Source organism: Lissotriton helveticus, chromosome 3_1 (genome assembly GCF_964261635.1).
Source record: "Lissotriton helveticus chromosome 3_1, aLisHel1.1, whole genome shotgun sequence".
Taxonomy (NCBI): Eukaryota; Metazoa; Chordata; class Amphibia; order Caudata; family Salamandridae; genus Lissotriton; species Lissotriton helveticus.
Window position 1 is genome coordinate 639,609,984 of NC_136061.1, and position 12,677 is coordinate 639,622,660.

Consider the following 12,677-nt stretch of genomic DNA (forward strand, 5'->3'; position numbering starts at 1 on the left):
TTTCAATTAGTTCGCTTGCACGACCATATAGAATGCCTGTACTCAGGTCCAGCCTCACTACACGCCTATTCACCTACTCAGGGGCTGAATACCCTCACGGGGGACAAGCAGTGCTCTAGAAATCCACCTTATGATACATTACAAGAAGTAGTAGACAGAATTCACCCCTGCCTAGATGACACAAGGCACTGTCAATGATTTGAAGGATCAGGTTTTCTGGGTCTCGGTCTGATCTAAAACGTGACTGAAGATTGTTGAGTAAATTGTGGCCTTTGATGTGTTGTCTACATCTAGTTGAAACACAGCTTTCCAGTATATTTGCCAGGAATGAGAGATTTGTAACTGAATGAAAAGTGTTCAGGTCATCCAGGTCAGCTCCTGGTTTCCTTAGGAGAGGGTGACTTGCCTATTTTGAGACAATCTGGGACTTTTCCAAGAGCCACAGTCATGCTTATTAGTCGTGTCCAGTAAGGCGTGATGTGGATACTGAATGCTTTTATAGGGTTAGATGGGATCTAATCACCTAAGTGTATGACTGTACTTGCATAAGATATAGTCTTGATGCTCTCTCTTTTGGCAATGTCCTTGAACTCACTCCGAGCCACATTCTTGGGGTTAGGAGAGAGGCGAAGGAATACATTATGAGCTTCTAAGAATAGAAGACTTAATCTGATCTGCAAAAAAATAGCATAGCTCTACACATCTTTTTTTAGAGGTAGGGGCAAAGTGGTTTTCATACAACTAGTACATCATTTTTTCAAACACAATTGAAAAGCAGATTGTTTTGGCAACAGATTAGCAGAACTATTGATAATGCAGAATTGTGTTTCATCTGCATAACAGTACAATTGAAAGTAGTGATGTCAAGTAAGGTGATCTGAGCAAGATATGTAGCTTGAATAATGTTCAGTTAAGACCAGGGTCTTGAAGTAGAGTTAGAGGTGGAAGCTGGATCAAAAACAGTTCAATGTTCTCCAAGAATGAAGACAATAACAGTAAGTCACTATCTCTCATTCCAGGTTCCAATAATCGAATATAAAGAAAGGGGGCCCGATTCACAGAACTAACTTAAAACAAAATCCTAAACTTACTAACATTTTGGTATTCACAGAAGGCACTTACTCATTTTGGTATTCACAGAAGGCACTTACTCATTTCGGTATTCACAGAAGTTAGGAGTCCTAACTTTAAAGCATATTTTTTGTTTTTTAAATGCAGCCCGTTTTCCTCAAAGTAAAATGGGATGCATTTAAAAAAATTGAAAATAAACAATTTCGTTTCATTTTTTAAGAGAAGGCAGTGGTCCCTGGGACCACACCCAGCCCTTAAAAAATATTTTCACAAGCATTTGCAAAGGGGAAGGGGTCCCCTGGGGAAGTAGGTAGTAATTTGTGAGTGTTTTGCAACCGCAAACATTCATACATGGCTCATGAGTCACTATTCGGAAGGGAACACCCCTTTCTAATAGAGCATCGCAAATCCTATTTTGCGAGTCGCAAATTGATTAGCGCCTCGCAAAATAGGTTTTGTACATGGTCACAAGGTTTTTAGCGGTCGCAAATGTGTCAAAAGCCCGTTTGCGCATGCTAAAAACCGTTGTACATCTGGACCTTCATGTTTACTGACAATTGCAATTGTATTTATAATGCGTTTACTACCCCAGACCAGGTGTTGAAGAGACAGTTATTTAAAAAAAATGCATTAAGTACAGTCTTGGTTTTACTAAAATCTATATTTTGGAAGCACCGTTCTCTATTAAACATTTTTCACATTTTGTAGCAATTGATCTTACTGTGTGTAATGCAAGTTAAAAATGTAAGTTAAAAATAATGACTTGCATATTCACAGTGCTTCCTGTCACAGGCTGTGACTACCTACCTTTGAAAATTCAGAAGTTACTCTTCTGTACTGCACCAACTAAGATTTAATTCGGTGGCTGTCTAGTTACACACAGACCTCTGCAGTGTATTAACTAATAGACTTTCATAATGTACTATAGTGCATTTGCCACTAAGCACTCACTTTTTTAATGTGTTTTTCACTTAAGTTCTGTGTTATTTTACATGTTGCTACCTGATGGTAAAACTTACAGAATATATATTTTTTACCACACCTTTTGTACAACTGATATTTTGAACTCATATATTTAATAGTGCTTTCATATGTCATAATGATTTTATATGTCATATGACAATATTGAGTTTTGGTGAAATAAAATATTTGGTTAAGATCACAAAATGTAAGTGGGGTAGCTATGATTTAGCAATGTTCTCTGTTTTAACTTTGTACAAATCAGTCACTTAATGGGTATCTATTTGTCTTTCATTATGTTAAGGCTTGGTTTTTAACCTCTTTGAGCAGTTTTTATATAGAGCAAACTCGGCCCAAAATAATTTAGCCCTTTTGTGAGCACCAATTAGATTACAAAAGGTAACATTCGTTTTTTTATGGGCAGGTGTGAGATTAAGTGATTTACTCAGAATCGCAGGATATTCACACTGAGAATTAAACCTGTCCCCAAGTTCCTAAGTCTCCAACTCTAGCCATAACACCACATCCTGGGTGGAGGGAGGGAGGGAGGCTGAAGGCAGTATAAGAACTCTATTTTTTTGTCCACTTATCACAGATCACAGAAAGATTGCCTAAAACTGCACCAAAATACACCAATTTTCAAAACTTTCCTCAGCGTGGGTGGCACCCCCCAAACCATCCCCCCATAAACACTGACCTCAGTCATGCTACAATTCAATCATTGGTTTTACACCATGCCACTTTCATATTCCACCAACCGCCACTGACTGAGTTGTATTTTTTTGCACAAGTCTCTCTGGTTGGAAACTGCCTTTGGATTTCTGCATTTTCTAGCCCTTGAGCCATAATTGTACAGAGTTTCATTGTCCCATGCTGAAAATTGCTTTCTTGTTACAATTTCCTGAAATTAGCTTGCGGCTATTTGTAGTACACTGTTAGCCCTTCACATTTCTGAGTTTGTAGGCCATCTATTTAATTCACTGTTTCTAATTTTGAGTTGCCATTTCTGCCTGGTTCCATCCCTGAGTGCTGGAAGCCAATTTCCAGGAATACACATATTGCCTGATTTGTTGAGCTGCATTTTTTAAATATGTTTTAATTCCTTTTTCTTGGAAATTGTTTAACTGTTTCTCTTCGCTTCAATATGCGTATCTGTTCCTGTTGTGCATTCAATGAAATAGTTTTTAGTTTTACCAGACTACAATACTTGCAAATGTTCCCATTTTCACTTGTTGAAGTGTATGTGTTATTTCCCCCTTCTATACGAGCAAAGCTCTATGAGATGATAAGTTTAATACCATAAATTTAAATCTCCATTTATGGAGAACTGTTTGGTCTATATGCCATGGATAGAGAGCACGATCTAGGACTGGGAAGCAAGAAGAAAATGAGGTTGGGGATTAACAAAAGGGTTTCTTTGGCCTTTCACCTACCCACCCTTCCCCTCCTCCTTCAAACAAAATATTACAATCAAGGAGAAACACAGACAAGCTTGCAAAGAGAATACAATCTATTTTATAGAAAGGAGCAAGTATGATTTTAAAATAGCAAAGAGTGTGTTATAATTTTGACAATCAATATTTAAGGGCGGGACATGTGTGGCAAATTTACAGACTGAGAAATGGACAATCAGTATCATATAACTTGAGGCACATGGACAAATAAAGTTAGGGGGTTTCGGGCATATGGGCAGACAAGTGTTGGAGACTGGGAAACAAGGGCAAAGATTGAAAGAGAGTGCTTTTTTTTAATAGCACTTCAATATTTCATATTTCTGAAAGCTAAGGATCAAGCACCTCCTGGAACCCGATTTTGAATTCCTTGTACCCGAATAGTACAAAATCAAATGACTTCATTGGTATTGGTTCATTCTTCCTCATCGACAGGTAACTAGCCGTTCCTCAGCAACCTCACCCTAACTTTACCACATTTGGGGCAAGACCTAAACCGATGATACCTGACCTGGAAGGACACCATAAAACTGTGAAGGTCATTCTTTAGGAGCCGTTGCATAAACCTGATGCATTGATAAACTGTGGAATCAACAGAATATGATAAAGTGCTGGCAGCTTATGTTTTAGACATTACAAATTAAAACCATATAAAGTTGGAAAATTGTTCTCAGGCTCTCCTTTCCACTGTGGAAAGGGAGCAGGATGCATGAGCTATAAATACTATACTCTCTTAGTTGAATTAGTATGTTTTCATGTTGTATGATGTGCAGACCCATGTCTCCTCAGCGGGAGACGATATGCGATTACTGAACTTGGACTTCACAAGACTCCAGGAGAATATAGTGAGATGGGAAAGGCAAGTTGAGGATGCCATAGATAGATCCAGGGTTAACAATTTGCGCCTGGTAGGGGTTAGTGAGGATGCCAAAGGGCAGCAGCAAGAACATTTCTTCTCCAAATGGTTTAAATCATGGATCCCGGAGCAAGAGCTGTTATCCTGTTTTGAGATTAAAGGGAGCTCCATGCCCTCATCAAAAAGCCTCCACCGGGCACCCCTCCACATCTCCTCATCCACATCCACATCTCCTCATCCTAAGAATACTCAACTATACAGACAATATTGCTGTTGCCAAGGTGGCTCACACCTGCAAATAGTCCTCTTTGACTCTATTAAGATTTTGATATTCCTGAACTACAATGTACTAGTTCAACAACAGAGGAAAACATTTGCTGAGGTCAAACTCTAGGCAATGGATATTAAATACAACACTGAGGATGCCAGGAGCTGAGTGAAGGAGAGAATCTTGGTTAGACATTGTTATGAGGAGTGGAAAACCCAGATGACAGACTTGTGGAGGGCAGGCACCTCCCAAGACAAGGTTCGGGGGATGTCATGTAAGGGCCAAAACTGCAACTAGTAGAGATGGAACGAATAGAGATGGAGATTCATCAGCTTCTGGTGGTGGAAATGGAGACGCAGGGTCTGGCCCGGTCCCAGGATGAAAGTCCTCCAAATTTGAGGCTGCCTCCCTCATGGACCAGACCAAGTGATCGCTGAAGACAATGGCACAATGCATGGCCTCCTTCCCTTGAGGCCATTTAAATAACTGACTGGCTGCAATAGGGGTGGGAGACAGAGGACTTCCTCCACCAATGGTACGTTCTTGCTGGTAGGCAATGTTCTGATAATGCTCTTAGAGGTGCCACAGTTTAATAACTTGGGGCTTGGAGAAGGTGGTGGGTGAAGTCGTTCCCCGCATGTGAGGCAGGAAGTTGGTCCATTCCCCAGATAGATTGCTGCTAACCCCCTTTTCGACCAATAGACTTATTCATGCTTCTGCAATTTGTAATTATTTAGTTGTGGAAGTGTAGGGTGGTAGGAGACTAAGACAAGATTGCCAATTGCGCCTGGCTCCAATGATATTTCGTGGTTTGGTTTACAATGCTCAGCTGTAAACCCCCCCCCCCTCCCCATTTTCTGCAATACACACATATACATGTTGGCATAGATGCCCTGTCCTGCATCCTTTCGTGGAACATTAATAGGCTTAACAACAAGTTCAAGAGAGTGGCGGTTCTCATCTACATCAAGAAGATGGTCTCAAATGCTGTACTGATACAGGGGACTCACCTATTGGGCAATACTTGCAACTATCTGGGCCGGTATGGATACACTTTAATCCACTACGGTGGATACACACAGGAACCTCCTACCATATGGAAATGTGGATGTGAAGTAACAGAGCTATTATTTAGGATGTCAGTTTCTACATGTTTAGAAATGCAGGAACACTTTCAAGAACCTGATGCATATTTCAAATAGAGATGAACAAAAAGTACAGAAGGAAGGTTAGATGTGTATGCCATACAACAAGACTAAGTACAGGAACATAAACAAATCTTTTTCTAGATTTGATATAATTTATTAGTCTAATTCTAATTGTCCTGCATTGATTAAAGAATGCTACAGCTTATTTATTTTATTCTAATTTTCAAGGCTACATAAAATGATACAAAAGGAAAATTACTTTTGTGTGATCTAAATATTTCACCCTATTTATAAACAACTTCCTCCATGTCAATAGTGGAACATGACTGAGACAGATCCCTGCTCTACACTCCTGTCAAAATTAACTGGGCTAACTGACATTGAAGTGCACTCTGGAATATTGAGACTCCTGGATTCCTCAATGTGGCAATCTGGAATTTTGACTCTAGTGAGGGTGATTCTCAGATATCCCATTCTAGCTTTGTTTATCCTTTTCAAAAAGGATTTAAATGGACTTTTCAGCCAAGGGCTAACATTTTCAATATCGGTTTTAATTCTAGTGGATTAGATTACGAAATTATATTTTAAAGTGAAAGATTCCTCTATTTAAAAAGTATCAAACATATATAACACAATATTTATAAATATCAAATAATTTCAAATGAGACAGAAAATGAGTATCTCTCAAGTAATCCACCCAAACAGCTTCCACCAGTGTTTTTACTTGCTAAACCTACCAGAACGGAAGTTCATAAAATTCTTTCCTCATGTCTTAGAAGTCCTATTAGACAATTGTCAAGTCAAGTCAAGTCAATTGTACCTTTATTACGGCCAACGTGGCCCAAAAAGTGCAGAATTACATCACATATATTTAAAAAATGGGCAACAAGTTTAAGAAGGACATTAAAATAATAGAGACCACGGAATATATACAATTTAAAAATGAATTAAAACTTGTAGTTAAGAAAGAATAGAGTCATAATTATATCTACCTCCCCAACTCTCATTAGACAATTGTGCAAAGGATGATTTTTTTCAGATATGTAATGTCCTTGTCCATGTGGGTGGAAGAAGCCTTGGGCCTCATTTATGAAAAGTGACGCATTGCTGCGTGAAAACAGCGATGCGTCCCTTTTCACTGCGTCCTCCTTGCGACACCAATGAGGCGTCATATTTACAGTAAGACGCATCATGTCGCAAGGAGTTACAGATACGTCAGTATTTCTGACGTATCTGTAAGCGCAAAAGTCACGCATTGCTGGGGTGTGTCACAAAAGTGACGCAACTCCAGCAATGCGTCCTTTCACATGGGGAAAGCCCCATGTGAAAGGGCTTGCGTCAGTCTTACGCCTGCTGTGAGGCAGGTGCAAGATTTTGACGCAACAGCGTCCTAAAAGTGACGCAGTGAAATCTCACAGATTTCACTGCGTCACTATTACGAGGCTTTTTGCGGGGGAACGCCCCCTCTGCATACATTATACCTGACGCAGGTATAATGTAGCGCAGGGGTTTACAAAGTGACGCATCTGCTTAGATGCGTCACTTTGTAAATAGTGCGCAACAGGAGACATGTTTTATGCCGCCGATGCGTCACAAAAAGTGACGCATCAGAAGCGCAAAACTGACGCAAGGCCTCATAAATGAGGCCCCTTGCCTCTTAGGCAAGTTGCAATCACCAATGTACTGGGCCAGTGTTTCTCCAAAGATGATTCTATCTTTGTGCCCAATATTTGTTATCCAGCGTACCTCACTCTGTCAGAGGAAGGCACGGAGTCTGCAACATGCAGTTGAGAAACAAAGCCAAGAATGGACACTTGTGTAGGAAGATGGCAAGCACTAGAAAAGAAGGGTCAATTCCACACAGCTGGGCAGTCAAATCACAACTAGAAATTTGGATTTCACACTGGTAAATGGGGCCTGACCTCGTCACAAACACATATATCAGGGCACAGGGCTTTCAAATGTCTAATGAACAGCTATAGAAACAAGTTCCAGTATTAGGACAAGCGGGCCCCATTAGCCACAAATTGAGAATGGAAAAGTTCAAGAACGTAGGAGCAATACTATTTAAAAACCTTGTAATTTTTAAAATGCAGAGGCAACATGAGTCTATTTTCAGGAAAATCTTTTGCCACAGTATCAAAATGGGACGACAAGGAATGCTTTCAGTTGGGCTTTTAGGGATTATGTGGTGGAGAATTGACAGCAATTGATAAAAAGCCTTCAATAACGATAGAATATTATCTGAAAATATTTTTATGAAAGTAGTCTGGAATCTATACAGATGACATTGTTGAATATTCCATTGGCATGTGATTTGTTGGAAGACCAAACCCATGAGAAACTAAAACTCAGGTTATGAAAAGACCGAGCGCTGTAACTCACCCTGCTCGTTGTTTTCTAGACTTATCCGAGATCCCATCCCTGGACATAAGTTTATTGAAAACAATGATACCAATTAGCATGTTAACCTATGGAGAAGCAAGAGAAAGTTGTCAGAATAGTGACAGAAAGAAGGTAGGAGATAAGTTGTATGGAGAGGACCACAATGGTAATGAACATCATAAGAGACGACGCGCACAGAATGTGGTACACAACACAAGCACTTCATTTACATTTTCAGCTCGTTTGAATATACTAGGCTCAAATACGTCCCGTACCTAAAACACTTTTTCATTTCCATGGTATTAACATAAACTCAAATGTTGTCAAAATAAACAGCAGTTTCAGATTTCATGAAAGCAGTTTGGCGAGCTTCAACAGCCCCCTTCACCTTTAGGAACACTGCAACACAATGTTAAAATTAACTAATATCCTTGTACAATGCAAATTATATTCTAACTATTCTTGAGTGCCGCTGAAGATACATTTTCATGCAGAGGCACTCATCTACTGGGGGTGAAGGAGCCAGGGAGCCTACTGTAGTGTTAGCATGGAAAGCTTCTGTTAAACGCATCAGCAGTGTCGATATACAGTTTGGGAACACTGCTTACAGCAATACCGATATAGTACTATAATATGGCAAGAGGATGTTACAATGAAGAGGAGAAAGATATAGCTGATCGATGCATGAATGTTAAAAGGTGTCCAGTAATGCAAAATGCTTTGAATTACCACCAGGCTGATGAGAACCTGGGCATACCACCCTTAACCATTTAAGCTATACATTTATCGGAGAAAGTGCGAAACCTACCAACACAATCACAGCAGCTGGCCCAACGAATGCATAGAGCAGCCCACCTTCCAAGGACAACCAGCAGCTGCATAAAAAGAAAAACACTTGTGAGAACTGGAGAGGCTGGAATGAGAGTCAAAGGAGCAAGAAAATTGAATCTTAAGAATTAGGGCTAGGATGACATCTTCTATTTACGAAGAGGAGCCTGTACGTTAGCACACATCTATACTCATGCCCAGAAAACTCGGGCTCGTGAAATTGGGTTGGTTTGTTGTTGTAAACATAAAACAATCCAGACCAACGACTTAGAATAAACTGGTCCATTTCAAACACACATTTCACGAAAAAGCTATGCTCAGCCTTGACAAAACCAGCATTCTAAAAGGAAACCTGGAGGAAAGTATCCATTTCTCTAGCTATCAAAGCACATGCCCCATGGGGTGGGAAACCCATTCTCAACTTGGCAGGTGGATGGCTGTTTTAAATATAAATTGCATTGGTTTCTGGCAATATATGGCTGTATAAGTAATCAGTAAATTTGAGCTGCGTTCCATATGAATCTTGTATAACTCTACAAGTCTGTGCTTAAGCATTAGCAGTGGACCACCTCGTATTCAGGTTAGAAAAAGCAACATGTATAAAACATATCAAGAAGAATAGAAAAAAAACAACTGGTGGAAGTGTACAACAAAAGACTTTATGTGACTCAGTTCTGTGTGATTGCAGGTGGGACTTCGCGTGTGCATGCTGGTTTTGTATCATGGCCCCCAAACGACTGCAGCCTTCATAAAATGTATTATAAAAGTGTACATGTTACTGACAGCGAAAGGCTCTTTGACTGCTTTGCAGTCAGCACAATAAATAATTCGAGCTGTCAATATAGGCCTGTAATATTGCTTTTAATTTATGCTTCTTTGGGTGTGCTTTGCGTCAACATCTCTATCTTTACCCAAGGACATAAAGGGAATAAGAATGCACGGACGTGGCGATACCACCCTTATAACACCACAATCTATATTTTGTGCACTTCATGGAGAAAGTTGCACCAACGTATTGCTTTTAATTTATTCTTCCCTGTGTGTGATTCGTATCAATATTGCCATCTTTACCCAGGGCATAAAGACAATAAGAATGCATGGTCGTGGCGATACCATCTGTACTACAGCACAATCTTTATCTTCTGCACTTTATAGCAAAATTTGCACTCACACCTTTGCCGTTTAAGTTGGAAGCATGGATGAGACAATATAAGATGCTGTGAGAAATCCCTATCAAGACTATTAAGCAATATATAAGACAGTCTCACGGCTAGCTGTCAGTTCTTTATGTTTACTTATTTTCTGCACTTTATATGCTTGGTTTGCACCAACTTCCCTGCATTTTTCGCATGGGAACTAGGAGCTATAACATCTTGCGGCGGGGTGGCCCAGAGAAGACGAGTTTACGCACTTTTCTTTAACTTCTTTCCGCCCCTCAAGCTAAACTACTGGTTTGTAAAAGTCCCAGGATAATGCACTCACAAGCTTTTACTATTCATTTGAAAGATTTTTAAAATCATTTTAACATTCTATTCTTTGTAGTGTGCGCAAGAAATTCCGCAAAGAACTAAAAACCTTCCTTTTCAGAAACTAAGCACCTTACCCCCTTTTCAGAAACTAAGCACCTTACACCCTCCTCAGAGTACTTTGCTCTCCACTCAGCGCCTGGACGCCCTCGGGCAGCAGCTGCGCTATACAAATCACCTTTTCATTTCATTTCATTTCAAATGTTATTGCTTTAACTAAATGAAATAAGCATACTTTAACGGCTCAGCTATGTCGCGTGGCAGATTTGTTAACGAATGCCTGCTATGTTGTTCCTAGCAGTCTATAGTCTGAGGTCTTTTCCTCAAAGACTGTCGTTTTGCATCTCCCAGCCCTCAGACCTTTGTTCTTCTCAGAGTGCAGCACATGCAGAGTAATTCACAGCCCTTACCCAACGTGCAATCAAGGGGGCGACTAACAGTTGGGGGACTTGGCTATGTAATTCCTAGGCCTGGGTACAATGGTGGCTTTCCCAATAGTTCCCTATAGCCCCACAGTGCCATGTCATGTGTATAAAGTATACTGGTGAACAACCTTTACAACTAAACTATTACAACGCACTACCATTACAACGCGGTCATTACAATGCAAACCATTACAACGCATTGCGCTGGGGGGCGCTCTAGGATAGGGAATAAGTTTAATTTTCTATCCAACACCTTCCCTAGTGTCCACGGGGACTGGAGTTGGAATAGAAAAGTATACTTACCACTATCTAGCACCTCTAAGCGCTATGCGTTGTAAAGGTTTGCGATGTAAAAACCGCGTTGTAAAGGCAGGTGTTGTAATAACAACGTCATACATCCAGTATACTTCTGGTTGATTTCATCTGGGACTCTGTGGGCTCATCTCAGGTTAGATTGAGTGAATCCTTATAGAGGCGAAGTATCTCCTACCAAATAAATTAAGTTGAAGAATTTTAAGTGTTTCTTTCCAAGAAACTTTCTGTGTGCAATGCAGCAGCATCACTCACTTATTATCTCTCTCAATTTCCATCACATCTTCCAACCACCTCTCTCAGGATAGTGAAATACATTAATTCCCTCAACTAATGCTTTGGAAATCAGCAAAGCTACCTCCCTTCCCATTCCCAGCATCAACAGGGGCTGCAGCCCTGAGCTCTTTGAAGGTTCCGTGAAATTAGTTCTGCTACCAGAATGAGTGTATGATCCTCACACCAATTTAGGAATTATCCCTGTGGGATCCCATGCTTATGGACAAGGTCGTTGAAAGGCGGTCATTTTCCGGCTTTGTGTAGTCGTACAATGCCTCAATACCAGTCATGGTCCACACCCTAGTTCCCACTCTATGACCCTAGACAAGTGCAGGAGTAGAACTGTAGGTGCATAGACCATCTTTACACTAGACCTCCTCTCTTGTAACTCACCCAACAAGACCTCATTGTCCTCCCCATCGTAGTGCGCTGTGTGTCATGATTGCATCAGTTTAGAAGTCTTTCCTGGACCTCCTTGGTCGGCGATTCAGTGTTATAAATGTTGCTTCAATGGGTGTGAGATCGACTAGCCATCTAGCCACTCATTGCAGCAGTGCAGTGCAGCCATAAAATATAGTTTGTAATTTTGGACTTCCAGGTTTCTCTCAGTGAGCGGTAGGCGCAGAATGTTTACAACTACCTTCGGTCTGGTAGACCCCCGTATAAGTTGCCAGAGTAGGGAGGCACACCTTAAATATCATAATGGTGATTTTAAAGGGAAAGTTACAGAGGTAGTGCAAGAGGCTGGACAAAACTACAATTTTCACCAGTGCCACCCTCCCCATTACAGTGGGCGCCTGTCTCAAAATGAAATGTTGTCCTTCGGGATCCCAAATGTTCTTACTATGTTTCCACCAGTAAATCATTTTCAGTGTGGTACACCTGAAGTCTTAGATACTGGAAAGTGCGGCTCTTAAACCTAACTTGAACATGAAGAAGCTCCAGGAACTGTCCAGCTGGACTGATATTCAATGAAAATAAGGTGGTATTGTGCCAGTTAGCTTTCAGTCGTGACACTTAGCCAAACTGGTTCTAAACTTCCTTTGTGGGGCTAAGGTTTTCCTCCATATCCTTCAAGCAAAAGAGAGCATCAGTTGCATATAATGAAATGACAAGAGTCATACCCAAGACTCATATGCCCGTATAGCTTTGAGTGTTCTGACCTCCATTG

The 12,677-nt window shown here is 40.6% G+C and overlaps 1 protein-coding gene across 1 annotated transcript in view; it reads right to left on the reverse strand.

The window, feature by feature from the left end:
- ADGRB2 (adhesion G protein-coupled receptor B2) overlaps positions 1–12,677 on the reverse strand; it is a 1,067,283-nt gene that overhangs the window by 161,987 nt on the left and 892,619 nt on the right. The window contains exons 20-21 of the mRNA XM_078680649.1: positions 8,948–9,014; positions 8,140–8,225 (exon numbers count right to left, since the gene is read on the reverse strand). Coding sequence (XP_078536775.1) covers positions 8,140–8,225; positions 8,948–9,014 — 153 coding nt within the window. The remainder of the gene's footprint in view (positions 1–8,139; positions 8,226–8,947; positions 9,015–12,677) is intronic.